The sequence below is a fragment of the Rana temporaria genome, chromosome 1, assembly GCF_905171775.1.
Source record: "Rana temporaria chromosome 1, aRanTem1.1, whole genome shotgun sequence".
Taxonomy (NCBI): Eukaryota; Metazoa; Chordata; class Amphibia; order Anura; family Ranidae; genus Rana; species Rana temporaria.
In genome coordinates, this window is record NC_053489.1 from 255,263,349 (window position 1) to 255,281,986 (window position 18,638).

Consider the following 18,638-nt stretch of genomic DNA (forward strand, 5'->3'; position numbering starts at 1 on the left):
GATCGCCTGGGACACGTGACAGGTCCCAGGCGATCGCCTGTCCAGTCAGGTAGCGCAGTGCCGATCGTGCATGCGCAGTGAGTGCCCGGTCGTGAAGCCGAAAGCTGTCACGGCCAGGTGCCCACAGTTAGGATGGAGGCGCCGGCGGAGAGGGGGGGGGGGGAGGAGCGGAGCTCCGTGCGTCGCTTTGCTGGACCGTGGAGCTGGTAATTGCACATTTATTAAAAGCCAGCAGCTATGCTTTTTGTAGCTGCTGACTTTTAATGAACATCAAAAAAGGCTGGAACTCCGCTTTAAGTTAGTGCATTGTTGGTTCACTTACCTTTTCCTTTGATTTCCCTTCTAAGGCCCGGATTCACAAAGCCCTTACGCCGACGTATCTCGAGATACGCCGCGTAAGTATAACAATGCGCCGTGCCCACAATCTGAGATACGCCTATAAATAGGCTTCCTACGACCGATGTAACTTGCCTACGCCGTCGTATCGTGGGTGCATATTTACGATGGGCGCATTTGCCGCTCCCATTGATTTTCTATGCACATATGCAAATGAGAGAGATACGCCGATTCACAAACGTATTTGCGCCCGGCGCATAATATACACGGTTTGTAAGTCAGCAGCATCCATGCAAATAGCTGCACCAGGGAACACAGCCGTTATATTTTACGTTGTTTACGTAGTACGTGAATATGACTAGGCATAGGTTACGTTCATGTCGTAGGCAGTGATTTGACGTATCTTAGGGAGTAGTTCCGACGCGATTCTGAGCATGCGCACTGGGATGCGTCCACAGGACGGCGCATCTGCCGTTCGTTTTAAGCACTTGTATGGCGCTCGGCCCATCATTTTTTTTTTAAAGGTTAACTTTGTTTTTTTTATTGTTTATAAAAACATAACAAACAAACACTATACAGGTGTATTATCCTAGCGAACATCGCTTCAGTCAAAGTGCAATACAATACTCAGGTATACAGGTACTCAGCCCATCATTTACATGGGGTCACGCCTCATTAGCATGGCTCACGCCCACTTCCTTCCACCTACGACGGCTTACGCCCGAGGAAACCCAGCGCAGTTTGGGCAGCGGAGGCTTTGTGAATTCGGTGCGTGCCTCTCTGCGCTGCGTCGGCGTAGCGTATATTAGATACGCTACGCCGGCATAAATATGCGCCGATGTATGTGAATCCGGGCCATAATGTTTATTTTTCTTTGTTGGAATTTCTCACTTCCTGTTTCTCCTCAGTAAACTTGCCACCATCATCTGGCTGGGGGTTAGTCAGCCAGAACAGCTTACTGAGGAGGAAAAGGAAGTGAGAAATTCAGACAAAGAAAAAGAAGGGAAATCGAAGAAAAAGGTAAGTGAACCAACAATGCACAAGCTTAAAGGAACCCATTTAGAAAATAAAAAACAAACCTTTACAATCCCTTTAAGCTATGTTCCATTTTTAAGGTGGTAGTTAAGCTCAGAGCTTCTTTAACCTTGATGTGAGAAAAAAAAAAGAAATCTGAACAATTTTCTTCATAAAGGTTTTATTAATAAGAAAATATATTTCATACTTCCGAGGTGTGTCTGTCATAAATGTACAAAGGCCAACAATTGCAGCATTAGTAGGATGTGGGTGGGCAGCAGTGCACATTAATCAGACTTAATTGACATTCTGTAAGTAAACCTTGGTGACATAAATCAGCTTGTCACTTAATCACATACAGGCTGAACATGGCCTATTGATGTTTTTCTTCAATTCCATCAGTGCTACTGTATGAAGTGGCACCACATTTTCATAAAATTCTTTTCACAATGCAATTACCAACTACATGATATAAAATGGGCATGTAGCAAATTGTAATGTTTATTGTATGGACACGACACGTTGAATGGTGCAACATAAGGATAAATGAATTTTTCATAGTCGAGAGTGTCCTCCTCCCGCAACCACTACCGTCTCTCCAGTTATATATGAGGCCTCAGGAGAGCAGAGGAAAGACACTACTCCGGAACACTCTTCCGGCTCCCCGATCCTGCAATGTAATGAACAATTAGAATGTCGTTATTCTGTCACGTAATGTTATCATTCATTATCTGCTGACTTATTGCTTTAACGTTTGGAAAACAAAAGTGACTGTCAATAGATACATATGTGGTTGTACGCAAGATGATTTAATGATTTCTTTCTGAAGATGCTCACTACCAATAATTCCAAACATGCAAGGCAATCTCAGCATTACTCCTGCTGGTGCTACACAGTGCCAAGTTATTGCAGCGAAGGTGGCTGACATACCAGGTGTGACATAGCCTTCAGCACTGAGACTCTCTTTATCCAAACACATTTTATGGTAGCATTGCCCATAACAGCGTCAGCTACCATTTTAAGTGCAAAACAGAATGTTAAAGCAAGCATTTATACTACTATAGTGTTTTTTTTTACATTAAAGTGGAGGTTCACCCGAAAACTAAATTTTTAACATTAGATTGAGGCTCATTTTGTGAAGGGGAATCGGGTAGTTTTTTTAAAATCGAAGCAGTACTTACCGTTTTAGAGAGCGATCTTCTCCGCCGCTTCCGGGTATGGGCTGCGGGACTGGGAGTTCCTATTTGATTGACAGGCTTCCGACGGTCGCATCTATCGCGTCACGATTTTCCGAAAGTCAGTCAGTGCGCAGGCGCTGTATAGAGCCGCACCGACGTTCGGCTTCTTTTGGCTATTAGTGACGCGATGTATGCGACCGTTGGAAGCCTGTCAATCAAATAGGAACGCCCAGTCCCGAAGACCATACCCGGAAGTGGCGGAGAAGATCGCTCTCTAAAATGGTAACTACTGCTTCGATTTTAAAAAAACTACCCGATTCCCCTTGACAAAATGAGCATCAATCTCATGTTAAAAAATAAAATTCGGGTGAACTCCCACTTTAACCTCTTTATTATAAAACTGTGAATTTAAGATTTTGAATAGTATACACAAATCCCAAATTCTACAAACACCCCTCTGTGTATGTCTGTAATATTCTGACACTTAGAATTGGTAATAGGGCATTTGACTTGCCTCCTGTGCCCCCAGCTGTGGCTTGTAACAGTTGGCTAATCACTTTCTTATAATGTACCCTTACTTGTTCATTCTGACCAAGGAGCTGGGATTCAGAGATTTATTGTGCTCATTATTCCTGACAGCAGACAGAACGGAGGTGGAGGAGGAGAAGGGAAAAAAAAGAAGATACAGAGCATTTCAAAACATGCCCAATTAATCTCTTAACATCGGTACACATAAGAGCCTGCAGCCATTAGCATCAGTAGGAATTTTAGCCGTCAGTGTGGTCTTGGGTTTAGGGGTCCCTGGACAAAACTGTCTCTAGGAAAATTCCCCATATGAATACCCATTGACACTTTACTGACCATTTCCGAAATCTCTCCCTTCTAACTTACATAAGAAAGGTAAGGTAACCCCTTCCCACCTGAGTACACATATATGCAGGGCCAGATTAAGAACATCATGGGCCTGGTGCTGAGGATTTTGGTGGGGCCTTTTATAAATAATAAATAAATGCGTGGGAATGACATGAACACAGCCCGGCCAAGGCAAGTGACCAAAGGCACAGAACCCAGAAGGAAGACCGGGTGAAGATGTAAGCGCCCGGGCCCCGCCTGATTCATCACAGCGCAGCACTGGAGGGCTCAGTCTGAAAATTTAAGTGTACCCTAATGTGCTAATATGCTGTGCATACTTGTACGTTGTGGCATAACCTACCCCAGGGCCTCTAAAAAGTAGTAATGGCAAGAAAGTTTACTACCGCTTTATTATCACAGGATCCCAGGAGCCTCTCATGGGGCCCCCTACTGACCCAGTGGGCCTTGGGCAGTGCCTAAGTGCACAGTTGCCAACATTTAAAAAATATTTTCAGGGACACTTTTTTAAATAAGTGCTATATTTAGAGTAGCTGAGATCCCCGATGTTCCTCTATACATCATAGTAGTAATTACAAAATTAAAGGAGTACTAATAATGGGGCAGAACAAATATGAGAACTGAGATTTCCTTTAGTTGAACTAACAAAAGTGTGTCTATTCTAGAGCTGGTAACATTGAGGTTATTTAGTATAATTTTAAAGAACTGTTTTTGTTGGTAAGCGACATAGGGGAGGAGTATGGACGGTATATAAGTGGGAAGTATGTGCAGGTGAGGGAGAGGAATGTGGAGGGTCTAACAGTGGGCACTATGTACAGGAGAGGAGTACAAAGGGTACGGCAAAAGGCACTATGTACAGGAGAGGAGTGTGAAGGGTATGACAATGGGCAGTATGTACAGGAAGAGTGTGGGGGTATGACAGAGGGTAGTATGTACCAGAGAGAAGTGTGGAGGGTATGACAGTGGGCAGTATGTACAGGAGATGAATGTAGACGGTATGATAGTGGGCACTATGTATAGGAGAGGAGTGTGGAGGGTATGACAGTGGGCACTATGTATAGGAGAGGAGTGTGGAGGGTATGACAGTGAGCAGTATGTACAGAAGAGGAGTGTGGAGGGTGCGACAGTGGGCACTATGTACAGGAGAGAAGTGTATGACAGCAGGCACTATGTACAGGAGAGGAGTGTGAAGGGTATGACAGTGGGCGCTCTGTATAGGAGAGGAGTGTGGAGGGTATAACAGTGGGCACTATGTACAGGAGAGGAGTGTGTAGGGCAGGGGTGCCCAACCAGTGGCCCGTGGGCCACATGTGGCCTGCGGAGCTCTCTGATGTGGCCCGCGACCTCCTGCTCTGGAATGGAATAGAATACTGTTATTAAAGGTACGTTTATTACTAAAATCAGTGTATATATGTGTTCTGCAGTGGTTTCCTGGGCTGCTTTCAACTGATCCGCAGGTGTAGAGCAGTGCACCTGTGGGTTACCTGCACTAAGCCATAGAATTCTATTACCTGCGAGTTTGGTTTGCTTTCTGAAAGTGCACCACACCTACAGGATATATTAGAAGTCTATGGCAAAGTGCAGCTAATATGCAGCAAAGCCACAGGTGAACTCACGGCGCTGGTAAACAAAAGTGCATCCGTGTAAAAGCAGCTTTGGGCCCCTTTCACACGGTCCGTCCTACCCGATAGGATCCTCCATTCATCTTTAAGGAGTGGCAGATATCCATTTACAAATGCTTACCTCCAATCCGAACCGAAAAAAAAAAAAAAAAAAAGAAATCAGTGAGCTCTTTAGAGTGGACTGCCATCCACCCGCTACGCTCATTATGGCCCACGACCGGTTACCAATCTGCTTAAGTGGCCCCCGCTCTTGAAAAGGTTGGGCACCCCTGGTGTAGGGTATGACAGTGGGCACTATGTATAGGAGAGAAGTGTGCAGAGTATGACAGTGGGCACTATGTACAGGAGAGGAGTGTGTAGAGTATGACAGTGAGCACTATGTACAGGAGTGGAAGGATATTTAGGGACTGCGTAGTGGTTAAGCGGGTCATACATGGATTGAAATTACGCCAATTATGCAGAGACCAGCCATAGTCAATCTATGTACTGTATGGGCTAGCTGGTTTTACACAAGTCAATCTATTAATCAACTTGAGTACAACCAGCCTGTTTTTTTTCTTAAAACAATCAGTGCTGCCAGCTAAAGTTAGCAACACTGATCATTGTAGGCACTGGCAGAACACAATAACACTGCAGGAGTGATTCCCCCATCCACAGGTCAGCAGGTGAGAGGGTGTGTGGGGACAGGCTGGGGAGAGATACTAGTCAGTGGCTGGGTAGGCACTGGTAGTATCAGAGCCAGATACACACAGGTTACATACGCCACGATCGTTAGAGCGATAACAATAATTCTAGTACTAGACCTCCTCTGTAACTCTAAACATGTAACCTAAAAAAAATTTAAAGCATCGCTTAGGATACCAAAAAAAATTGTGCTTACTTAACCAACTAGTGTTTTTTTGAATGAATAAAAAAAAAGTTTTTTAAAAAAAAAACATGTTTGAAGAATTGCTGCGCAAATACCGTGCTAGAACTGCACAATTAATCGTTTAAAAAATCGTGATCTCGATTCAACCCCCCTGACGATCTCCAATGCAGAGTTTGCTGATTCTTTCATGAAACAAGTGGAGAGACTTTCAGCTATCAAAAGAAAATATCTGGGGAGTCTGCCAAGTTTTTAACATGAAACATTGTAACTAACGCTTCCTTCTTAGATCAAAGGGATACACTTCTGTGTGTAAAGAACAAATCTGGGCAGTCTGCGAAGTTTGTAAACAAAATGAAACATTGTAACTAACTAACATTGTAACTAAATGTAACCACTTAAAGTCCAAAACTTGTTTAAGTTAAAAAGCAATATTATTTGCTAGAAAATGACTTGGAACCGCCAAACATTATATATATTTTAGCAGAGACTCTAGGGAATAAAATGGCTATTGCTGCAATATGTTATGTCACACTGCATTTTCCCACTTCAATGAATAATAAAAACCATAACAGTGAAGTTAGCCCATTTTTTTTTTTGTTTGTTTTGTTGTTTTAATGTGAAAGATGATGTTACGCCGCAAGAATCGTGAGAGAATCATGATCTATCTTCTAAGCAAAAAAATTGCAATTCTCATTTTAGCCAGAATCGTGCAGCTCTGTACCCTGCAACATAAAAAGTGCAAAGACCACCATAGAGTAATTTTCTAGCAAAAAACAAATGATGATTTTTACATGTAGTAGAGAAGTGTCAGAATTGGCCTGGATGGCAAGGGGTTAATTACCATAAGTAATATACAAATAATTATTATAAGCCCTGTGATCCTATCAGTCTGCTGTAGTGTGTCAGCTTGTATTTATACTGGCCGCTCTGAATGTAGCTTCTGACAGGCTGTGCAAGCAGGCCCGTATCTCCGGAACCATAAATGATAGCCGTCCCATATTTTGACCAGTTGTGGGGTAAGTGTTCCCATGCCTACCCCCCAAATGTGGGGTTTCTGTGACCTCTGGTCGTCGAGCTACAACCCCCCAAAGTCGATTTTTTTTTTTTTCCGAATTTCTTTTTTTTTTTTGGGCAAATGGGCCTATCTTGAGAAAGGGGCCTGGAGCTGCAGCTCCATCAGCCCCCTTGTTAACCTGGCCCTGCATATATGCAGCCTCAGGGAGGTGGGCCTTTATCTGTGGGGCTGCATATATGTGATACTGTGCTTGTGTTGAGAGCCCACTGCACAGCACGCTCCTATGTAAAAAAACATTTATTTTTGCTAGAAAAATACTCAGAACCCCCCAAACATGAAATATATATATATATATATATATATATATATATATATATATATATATATATATATATATTTTTAGCAAAGACCCTAGGAAATAAAATGATGGTTGTTGCAACTTTTTATGTCACACGGTATTTGTGCAGCAATTTTTCAAAGTGTTGTTTTTTTGGGGGGGGGGGGCGGGGACGGGACAGTTTCATGAATAAAAAAACAAAAACATTAAAGTTAGCCTGATTTTATTGTATAAATGAGAAAGATGATGTTACGCCAAGTAAATAAATACCTAACATGTCACATTTTAACCACTTAAGGACCGCCTCCTGCACATCTACGTCGGCAGAATGGCACGGCTGGGCACATGCACGTACAGGTACGTCCTGTGCTAGTACCCAGCCGTAGGTCGCGGGCGCGCGCACGCCCGCAACCCGGTCCGAAGCTCCGTGACCGTGAGACTCGCGGACCTGATCGCCGCTGGAGTCCCGCGATCGGTCCCCGGAGCTGAAGAACGGGGAGAGCTGTATGTAAACACAGCTTCCCCGTTCTTCACTGTGGCGGCGGCATCGATAGTGTGATCCCTTTTATAGGGAGACACAATCGATGACGTCACACCTACAGCCACACCCCCCTACAATTAGAAACAGACATGAGGTCATACATTACCCCTTCAGCGCCCTCTTGTGGTTAACTCCCAAACTGCAATTGTCATTTTCACAGTAAACAATGCATTTTAAATGCATTTTTTGCTGTGAAAATGACAATGGTCCCAAAAATGTGTCAAAATTGTCCGAAGTGTCCGCCATAATGTCACAGTCACGAAAAAAAAACGCTGATCGCCGCCATTAGTAGTAAAAAAAATAATAATTAATAAAAATGCAATAAAACTATCCCCTATTTTGTAAATGCTATAAATTTGGCGCAAACCAACCGATAAACGCTTATTGCGATTTTCTTTACCAAAAATAGGTCGAAGAATACGTATTGGCCTAAACTGAGGGAATTTTTTTTTTTTTTGTATATTTTTGGGGGATATTTATTATAGCAAAAAGTAAAAAATATTGAATTTTTTTCAAAATTGTCGCTCTTTTTTGTTTATAGGGCAAAAAAATAAAAACCGCAGAGGTGATCAAATACCACCAAAAGAAAGCTCTATTTGTGGGGAAAAAAGGACGCCAATTTTGTTTGGGAGCCACGTCGCACGACCGCGCAATTGTCTGTTAAAGCGACGCAGTGCCGAATCGCAAAAAACCTGGCCGGGTCCTTTAGCTGCCTAAAGGTCCGGGTCTTAAGTGGTTAAAATTGCGTACACTTGTAGAATTGCGCCAAACTTCAGTACTTAAAAATCTCCATAGGCGACGCTTTACATTTTTTTACAGGTTACCTGTTTAGCGTTAAAGAGGAGGTCTAGTGCTAGAATAATTGCTCTTGCTCTAAGGTTTGCGGCGATACCTTACAAGTGTGGTTTGAACGCCGTTTACATATCCGGGCGTAAAAGTACATTTGCGCTCGCTTCCGAGCACGCAGGGATTACGCTTTACATTTTTCTTTTACACTTTCTCTTTAAAAAAAAAATTTTTTAGCACTTTTATTCCTATTACAAGGAATGAAAACATCCCTTGGAATAGGTACAATTGATTCCCTGATTGTTTTTACTGTGCAGGGAATCGCACGCAGAAAAAACATATCTGAAAGATGCCTGCAACTGCCTCATTCATTCTCCTCTTGTGCAGCTAATCAGAGACAGATCGGTCTGATCGGCTGCTTGAACAGCCAGGTAAACAAGGAACCAAAACTGGAAGTGACTAAATCCTTGTCATTTCCGGTTTCTGTCACACAATGGGAGGAACAAAGTCTGCTCACTGTGTGCCCCCTTCAGCTGCCTCTCAGAGTAATCCAGCGGCTCATTAGCCGCTAGGATTACTTTTATTTTGTAGGGAATCATCGGTAGTAAAAGATGATATCTTGATCATTGCTGCAGCGATGACAGAGATATTACTCTTCCCTACTGAGGACATTTATAAACGTCCATACATAAACATATAATGTCCAACAAAGACCATATTGTGTCTAAAAACATATAGTGTCCAAGCATATATAGTCAATATTTTCCCATTTTAGAGCAATCTTCACTAGCAAAATAAATCAAAACGTAAAATTATAAGGTTCTTGTGCTCCCAAGTGATAATCACAGGATCTACAGAACACCACCTCATCACAACAAAGTGCTTCTGAAACCAGATGATGCACTCACCAGATTTTTGGTGCCCCCCCTAATTAAATATGTAGGGCGTCCTCCTTCACTTACCTCGTCCTTCCATTTTGCTTTTAAATGTCCTTATTTCTTCTGAGAAATCCTCACTTCCTGTTCTTCTGTCTGTAACTCACCACCGTAATGCAAGGCTTTCTCCCTGGTGTGGGGAAAGCCTCTTGAAGGGGGAGGAGGCGAGCAGGAGTGTCAGGACACCCACTAACACACAGCTCCTTTCTCTATCTGCAAAGTAGATAGCGTCCTGACCCTCCTGCTCGCCCCGTCAAGAGGCTTTCTCCACATCAGGGAGAAAGTGTCGCATTACGGTGGTGAGTTACAGACAGAAGAACAGGAAGTGAGGAATTCTCAGAAGAAATAAAGACATTTAAAAGCAAAATCAAAGGATGAGGTAAGTGAAGGAGGACTCCACTAAGGTAAAGGAAGCTATTTAGGAAAAAAGTGGGCACCCATATTTAAAAACATATAATCATGGCAGCATCCTGCCCATTTACTGAGAGCCGCTTTCCCTACTTCCTATTCGGCTCCGGCATGCGTGCCACTGACTTCACTTGTTTTAAGATTTGATCTTCTCCGATTCATCAATCTCCTTGGGTCACAGTTGTGACCATCTTCAAAATGTCTTGAAACACTATGCTTTTTTTCCAATTGTTTATGTGTTCTCCTATTCTAAGTGACTTGGAATTGTAGCATGGTTGTTGGTGTCAGACAGGCTGGTCTGAGTATTAAAAAAACTGCTGATCTACTGGGATTTTTACGCACAACCATCTCCAGGGTTTACAGAGAATGGTCAGAAAAAAAGAAAATATCCAGTGAGCGGCAGTTGTGGGATAAAAATGCCTTGTTGATGTCAGAGGAGAATGGGCAGACTGGTTTGAGATGGAAGAACAGTATTTCAAATAACAGCTCGTTATAACCAATATATACAGAATACAATCTCTGAATGCACAAAACATCGAACCCTGAAGAAGACTACAGCAGCAGAAGACCGCACTGGGTGCCACTTCTGTCAGCTAAAAACAGGAAACTGTAGCTACAATTCACACAGGCTCACCAAAATTGGACAATAGAAAAATGGAAATGGTCCGATGAGTCTTGATTTCAGCTGCAACATTGAGATGGTAGGGTCAGAATTTTGCGTAAACAAAATGAAAGCATGGATCCATCCTGCCCTGCATTAACGGTTCAGGCTAGTGGTGGTGGTGTGGGGGATATTTCCTTGGCACACTTTGGACACCTTAGTACCAACTGAGCATTGTTTAACTACTTAAGGATCGGGCCTATTTTTCAGACTTGATGTTTACAAGTTAAAATCATTTTTTTCCGCTGGAAACATACTTAGAATTCCCAAACATTATATATATATATATTTTTATTCAGAGACCATAGAGAATAAAATGGTGGTTGTTGCAATACTTTATGTCACCCTGTATTTGCGCAGCGGTCTTACAAGCGCAATTATTTGGGCTTGAGCCCGGAAGTGTTGGTTGTCAGGCTATGCCAGGACAGGATCTGAACACACAATTGACGTTATACCTTGAGTTTCTGGAGATCTGAGTCTAATTGGTCTGCCTTCCACCTTACCCCTGTGATCTGCTACTGGATATAGATCCGGAGAGTGATCTACAATACAGGCTTTTTAAGCTTGCTTTGCGTGAAATTTATGTGGTGGAGGTGCATGGCTGGTGGTGTCATAATTGAAAGTTCACTCTTTCCATATTTATTCATCAGTGGTGTTTTCTAAAAAAGACTTTCCTTTCATCTTTATGGGATTATTGGATCACTCCCTTAGATCCTCTGAGGACTGATTTACTTATTTTGTTATTTCACAGGTTAAATGGTTTATTCAATTTTTCTATCCACCGCGATCACAGGTTTATATTTATATATTTTTTTGCGCCATTTCTGTTATATTATAGGCCTGTACATGTGCCTTCTTGAGGAGGTGCAGGATTCCAATCCATGGCAACGTATTGTGTTACCAATGGTTTATTTAAAGTGGAGGTTCACCCAAAAAAATACATTTTTAACATTAGATTGAGGCTAATTGTGCGAAGCAGAATCGGGTGTTTTTTTAAATCAATGCAGTACTTACCGTTTTAGAGATAGATGTTCTCCGCGGCTTCCGGTATGGGCTGCGGCACTGGGCGTTCCTATTTGATTGACAGCCTTCCGACGGTCGCATACAGCGCATAAGTTCCCGAAAGTAGCCGAACGTCGATGCGCAGGCGCCGTATAGAGCTGCACCGACGTTCGGCAACTCGTGACGCGCTGTATGCGACCGTCGGAAGGCTGTCAATCAAATAGGAATGCCCAGTCCCGAAGATCATACCCGGAAGCCACGGAGAACATCTATCTCTAAAACGGTAAGTACTGCATTGATTTAAAAAAAAAACACCCGATTCTGCTTCGCACAATTAGCCTCAATCTAATGTTAAAAATGTATTTTTTTGGGTGAACCTCCACTATAAATAAACCATTGGTAACACAATACGTTGCCATGGATTGGAATCCTGCACCTCCTCAAGAAGGCACATGTACAGGCCTATAATATAACAGAAACGGCGCAAAAAAATATATAAATATAAACCTGTGATCGCGGTGAACCCCCGCTTTAAATACTGTGGTCCCAACTGCCTTGAGATCATTCTCAAGCTCCTCATGTGTAGTTCTGAGCTGATCCCTCACTTTTCTCAAGATCATCCTTACCCCATGAGGCAAAATCTTGCATAGAGCTCCAGACTGAGGGTGATTGATGTTTTTTTTTGTATTTCCATTTATGAATAATGGTCTTGTAGCTCATTCCAGCCTTGTGCAGGTCTACATTCTTGTCCCTGATGTACTTTGACAGCTCTTTGGTCTTGCCCATGATGGTGAGGTTTGAATGGAAGAAAGAGATTCTGGGGAAAGTTGTCTTTTATACACATTGTTACACGAGTTGTCTTTAGAAGCACCTTCTTAAATTGACAGGACTAATCTGTGTACTACATGAGCAGATACTGTAGCGATTCTGTGGAAGCCAGAATTATTGTTGGTTGGCAGGGGAACAAATACTTATTTTACTCACTGAACTGCGACTCAATTTATAACATTTGCATCAGGTCTTTTTTGGGGGTTTTTTGGTTGAAATTATGTATCTATCATTTAAAATACACCGATAACAATTATTGACCCTTAATTCATTTGTAAGTGGGCAAACTTATTTTGCCCAACGATGGACCAAAATCTCTGAGGAATGTTTCCAACACCTTGTTGAATCTATGCCACAAAAATGTAAGGCAGTTCTGAAGGCAAAAAAGGGATTTTTAATACAGCTTACCTGTAAAATCCTTTTCTTGGAGTACATCACGGGACACAGAGCGGCATATTCATTACTATGTGGGTTATATGGAGTACCTTCAGGTGATGGACACTGGCAATCTCAAACAGGAAGTGCCCCTCCCTATATAACCCCCTCCCATAGGAGGAGTACCTCAGTTTTGTAGCAAGCAGTATGCCTCCCAAAATGGTCCCCATAAGAGGGGTGGGAGCTCTGTGTCCCGTGATGTACTCCAAGAAAAGGATTTTACAGGTAAGCTGTATTAAAAATCCCTTTTTCTTTCTCGTACATCACGGGACACAGAGCGGCATATTCATTACTATGTGGGATGTCCCAAAGCAATGCTTACAATGAGGGGAGGGAGACATATTCCCAAGACAAAAGGATTTAATTTAGAGATATACTTAAATCATAATAAATCCAACTTAGTTGAGAAAAAAATAATTTTACTCAAAAGGGGAGCCCCCGGAACCCGAGGGTCTCAAACTGCAGCCCGCAGCACTGCCTGCCCAAAGGCTGTATCAGTATTCCTAATTATGTCCAACTGGTAGAACTTTGTAAACGTGTGGACCGAAGACCAGGTTGCCGCCTTGCAAACTTGAGCCATAGAGATCTGGTGGTGTGCTGCCCAGGAGGCGCCCATGGCCCTAGTAGAATGAGCCTTTAATGATAACGGAGGAGGCAACCCCTTCAAGCCGTAGGCCTGAGTGATTAACTGTTTAATCCACCTCGAGATGGTGGATTTTGCAGCTGCCTGCCCCCTTTTTGGGCCCATCCGGTAAAATGAACAACACATCTGTTTTCCGGATCTTCTCTGTAGCTTTAAGATAGGCCTTCATGGCCCTGACAATATCCAAGGTATGCAGCAACCCTTCCTTTTTGGAAGTAGGTTTAGGAAAGAAGGATGGTAATACCAAATCCTGGTTTAGATGAAAACTGGATATAACCTTTGGTAGGAAGGAAGGATGAGGGCGGAGAACGACCTTGTTTTTATGTAAAATAAGATATGGTTCCTTACAGGATAAGGCTGCCAGTTCCGATACTCTTCTGGCGGAAACCATGGCAACCAAAAATACTAACTTCATTGTCAGTAAAACCAAAGGAATTTCAGCCAACGGCTCAAAAGGTTGTTTCTGTAAACTTGACAGAACAAGATTTAAATCCCACGGACAAAGTGGGGATTTAACTGGAGGATTAATACGTAAGACCCCTTGAATGAAGGTCTTAACTAGCGAGTGGGTGGCCAGCGGCCGCTGAAACCACACTGACAAAGCTGAAATCTGTCCCTTGATTGTGCTTAATGCCAGTCCTTTATCCACTCCTAGCTGGAGAAAACTTAATACTCTATCGATGGTAAATTTGCGAGAAAGCCATCGCTTGGACTCACACCAGCCTACATAAGCCTTCCAGACCCTGTAATAAATCACCCTAGAGACCGGTTTCCTGGCTCTGATTAGGGTAGAGATTACTTTCTGAGACAGACCTCTACCCCTGAGAATCAGGGATTCAGCTTCCAGGCCGTCAAATTTAGATGCCGTAAGGCAGGGTGGAGGATCGGACCTTGCGATAGCAGGTCTGGCCGTAGAGGAAGAGTCCAAGGGTCTCCCACTACCATCTTCAGGATTAGTGAATACCATGCCCTTCTGGGCCATGCTGGAGCTACCAGGATAACTGGTATGTGCTCCACCCTGATCCTGCGCAGCAGGCGGGGTAGTAACTGGAGCGGGGGAAATGCATAAAGAAGTTTGAACTGATGCCAAGGGCAAACTAACGCATCGGTTCCGCAGGCCCTGGGATCCCTTGTGCGGGACATGAACCTGTCTAGCTTCTTGTTCAGTCTCGATGCCATGATATCCACGTCCGGCACTCCCCATTTCTGGCAGAGTGTCTGAAAGACCTGTGGATGCAGAGACCACTCCCCCGGCAACAGAGTCTGGCGACTTAAGAAGTCCGCCTGTAGGTTGTCCACTCCGGGAATGAATATAGCCGATATGCAGGGCACATGGGCTTCTGCCCACAAGAAAATCAAGCTCACTTCTTTCTGAGCGGCTTGACTCTTGGTTGCCCCTTGGTGATTTATATATATGCCACCGCCGTGGCATTGTCCGATTGTATTCTCACCGGGAACCCCTGTAGTTTGGACGTCCAAGCCCTGAGGGCTAGCCGAGCAGCTCTGAGCTCCAAGATATTGATGGGCAACTGCTTCTCTGCCGCTGCCCAAGTGCCCTGGCGAGTGCAACCATCCAAAATTGCTCCCCAGCCCATCAGGCTGGCGTCTGTGGTTACTATCTTCCAGGTCACAGGACTGAAAGTCTTTCCCTTCAGGAAATTCTGAGGGTTTAACCACCAAGATAGACTTTGCCGCACCTTTGGTGAGAGTGGCAAAGGAATTTCTAAGGCCTGAGGCCTCTTGCTCCATGCTGACAGGATGGCTGCCTGCAGGATGCGAGTGTGGCTCTGAGCGTACGGAACCGCCTCGAATGTGGCCACCATCTTGCCTAGTAGTCGCATACATAGGCGAACAGTTGGCCTTTTCTTTCTTAGAACTATTTGTATTAGCTCTTTGATGGCCTTGACCTTTAATAGGGGTAGGAACACCTTCTGTTGTTCTGTATCCAATCTCATGCCGAGATATTCCAGCTGCCTTGTGGGCAGGAATGCTGACTTGTCTCGATTTAGGACCCAGCCGAACCTCTCGAGGTACTGAACCGTGAGGGCCACTGCTCGTTCCAGGCCAGGAGACGAGTGGTCTACGACCAAGAGGTCGTCCAGGTAAGCCAGGACCGTGACCCCTTGGGTCCTTAGATTGGCTAGGATTGGGGCTAGGACCTTCGTGAATACCCGGGGGGCCGTAGCCAACCCGAAGGGGAGCGCCACAAATTGGAAATGACGCTGAGCCACCGCGAAGCGTAGAAATACTTGATGTGGCTGAAAAATTGGCACATGAAGGTAAGCATCCTTTATGTCTATGGACGCCATGAAGTCGTCCTTCTGGAGCACGGCGACAGCTGACCGAATAGTTTCCATCCGGAATGAGCGGACCTTTAGGTACGCATTTACTCCCTTTAAGTCCAAGATTGGCCTGACATCGCCGTTGGGCTTTGGGATGATAAACAGGTTGGAGTAGAACCCCAATCCCTGTTCCCGGACTGGTACTTCTACTATCACCTTCTGGCATAGCAGATGATTCAATGCCGCCATCAATGCGGCTCTTTTCACAGGGTCGCCTGGTACTCTTGACTCCTGGTAATGAGGAGGAGGGAATTTTAGAAATTCTAGTTTGTAGCCCGTGGTCACGGAAGACCGTACCCAGCAGTCAGGAATGCTGGCCTCCCAAACCTCTGCAAAGAGACGCAGCCTTCCCCCCACCATCGTGGGTGGGGGCGCCCCTTCATAAAGCCGACTTGGGGGCTGGCTTCGCAGGCTTGCGGTACCACTGTTTCTTGCCCCCCGTGGCTTGGCCCTGCGGCTTATTGTTAAATCCTGATCTTGCAGGAGGCCGTCGATACTGTTTGGTATTAGAGGGCCCCTGCCCCGGGGAGGGCTGGCGCTTAAATGCGGGCCCTCGGGCCTTCTTCTTGACTGGCAAGAGAGTGCTTTTGCCGCTTGATATAGTCTGAATATATCTATCCAGATCTTCTCCGAAGAGACGTCCTCCATGGAAGGGAAACCCTACCAGGAGTTTTTTGCACGGGGGCTCAGCCTCCCAATTCTTTAACCATAAGAGCCTTCTCATATGGATTAGAAATAAGGATAAACGTGACGCCTGCTGGATGGAGTCCTTGATAGCATCCACCGTAAAGCGTATAGCCCTGGGTATATCAGAAAATTCCTCTGCCTGTTGGGCAGGGATCAGTTTAAGCATTTGCTTAGTCTTATCTGATAATGCTTGGGCAACTCCAATAGCAGCCACAGCGGGCTGAACTATCGCCCCTGCTGAAGTAAAGGAGGCCTTAAGTAATGTTTCCAAGCCTTTATCAACCGGATCCTTAAACACCTGTAAGTTTTCTACAGGGCAAGTTAAAGATCTGTTCACACAGGAGATGGCTGCGTCCACCGCCGGGTGCGCCCACCTTTTGGAGAATTTCTCCTCCATAGGATATAAAACAGAGAATTTTTTAGGTGGTAAAAAGACTCTATCTGGCTTGATCCAATCCTGAAATATGACATCCTCGAGTAGAGGATGGACCGGAAAAACTGCGTTGCTTTGAGGCGCTCTTAATGAGCCTAAAGCTGAAACCGCCGATACTTGAGGTTCTGGTATGGGTAACTTAAATGCCTCATGGACCATGTCCGTTAAAGCTTGAACCCACAAACTTTCCCCTTGGGAGGTTGAACTAGACTCCTCAGTATCCGGATCCTCGATCTCTGAACCACCCTGGTCCAAAACGTCAGGATTATCCAATTCCCCTAGGGAAAGGATCTCTGAGTCTGAGGGTTCCTGCTCGGGTGACGGAGACCTAGTCCGCTTTCTACCCGATATAGCCTTAGCTATTCTTTTTGCCATTCTTTTCTCTAGTTCTCCTAAAGAAACAGCAAGCACCCTCTCAGTGACAAAGCCGGGGTTGGACTGAACTGGACCAGCCCCAGCACCAGATCCCCCAGGTCCCATCAGGGCGTGCCCTGATATGTCCTGTGGGGAGAGCAGCGGCATAGCCGTGTCTGAGCCCTCGGACTTTGCGGGGGAATCCCCACCCTTTGTACCCTCTGACCCAGAAGCCATGGTACAATACCGAGGTACACCTGCTATCACCCAGCCACAGACGTAGCTAAGGGGATCTGCCGGTTTGGGAACGATAGAGACTAACGCCCAAACTGAGAAGGGAGATCAGAAGTACTTTCCCTTTTTCTTCTTCTTTTTTTCTTTTTTTTTTTATATATCTTTTTTTTTTTTTTGAAGAGGAAAAGAAAAATACTCTGTCTCCTAATAAGTATTGCCAATAGCCATCTGCTGAAAAAAAGGAAAAGGAAACCTATCTGTAGGTTTGACAGTCTATTCTTTAGAAAACGACTGTAATCTTTCCTTCCGCCACTGGGTGTCCTCAGCGAGCTCCGCTCTGCGTCCTCCTCCTCTGTAACTCAGGAAGACACTGAGCTTTTGGCAGCTACTGGAAGGGCCTCCCCTTCCTATATGTAAATCGCCGCCCACAGGGATGCGCCCCCACCCCAGCCAATGGCGCGAAAAACGTTCATATCTCGGGCACGCGTGCGTGCCCGTCGGCGGGGGCCATCGCACATGGAGGAGGACGGAGCGGCGCAGCACCCAGGCAGGTAAGCCCTCAGGTAGGTCACAGACCTCCTCTTAGCATGGGAAACACGGCTCCTGTGTTTCACAGAGATCCCACACCTAGCGCAGCAGACCCAGCTAAACAACACTTACCAGGGAGGACACCTATCACTGGGGGAAAAAGATTTGAATCATCCTGTCTCTGACCATAGACATAGTGATTCCTTGCCAATGCAGAGCATACCCAGGCCTGCCCCCCTGTGCACCCCCTGTAGGGAATCTGCTAAGAACCAAGTTCCGCAGGCTCCCCAATACTTACCTGCTCCATGCCGCAGGACTTTTGCACAGCAAGAGGTCCAATCTTCCCCCATCTCCGTGGGTGGCGTCTAGACCTTCAGGCCCTGGGTTCCTATGAAGGAGCCACTGTCCTGGGCCCATATAGCACCCTGGCAAACAGGAGCTTTAGATGCCCAAGGTTCTAAGTCCTGGGCCCAGGGTCCAGCTCTCTAAAAAGAGAAGCGTTATGGGCAAACCCCATGGCTTTGGGGTCCGGATACTGTCCACTTTAGCACTGAGGCCGTTGGACAGATCCGGTTAGCCTG

General features: G+C 45.0%; 1 protein-coding gene across 2 annotated transcripts in view; it reads right to left on the reverse strand.

The window, feature by feature from the left end:
* Positions 1-1,514: 1,514 nt before the first annotated feature.
* Positions 1,515-18,638, reverse strand: part of LOC120941112 (dehydrogenase/reductase SDR family member 4-like) — a 38,872-nt gene continuing 21,748 nt past the window's right edge. For both annotated transcript variants that reach the window (XM_040354384.1, XM_040354392.1), the window contains exon 9: positions 1,515-2,020. In XM_040354384.1, the coding sequence (XP_040210318.1) occupies positions 1,906-2,020 (115 nt within the window). In that variant the 3' untranslated portion in view covers positions 1,515-1,905. The remainder of the gene's footprint in view (positions 2,021-18,638) is intronic.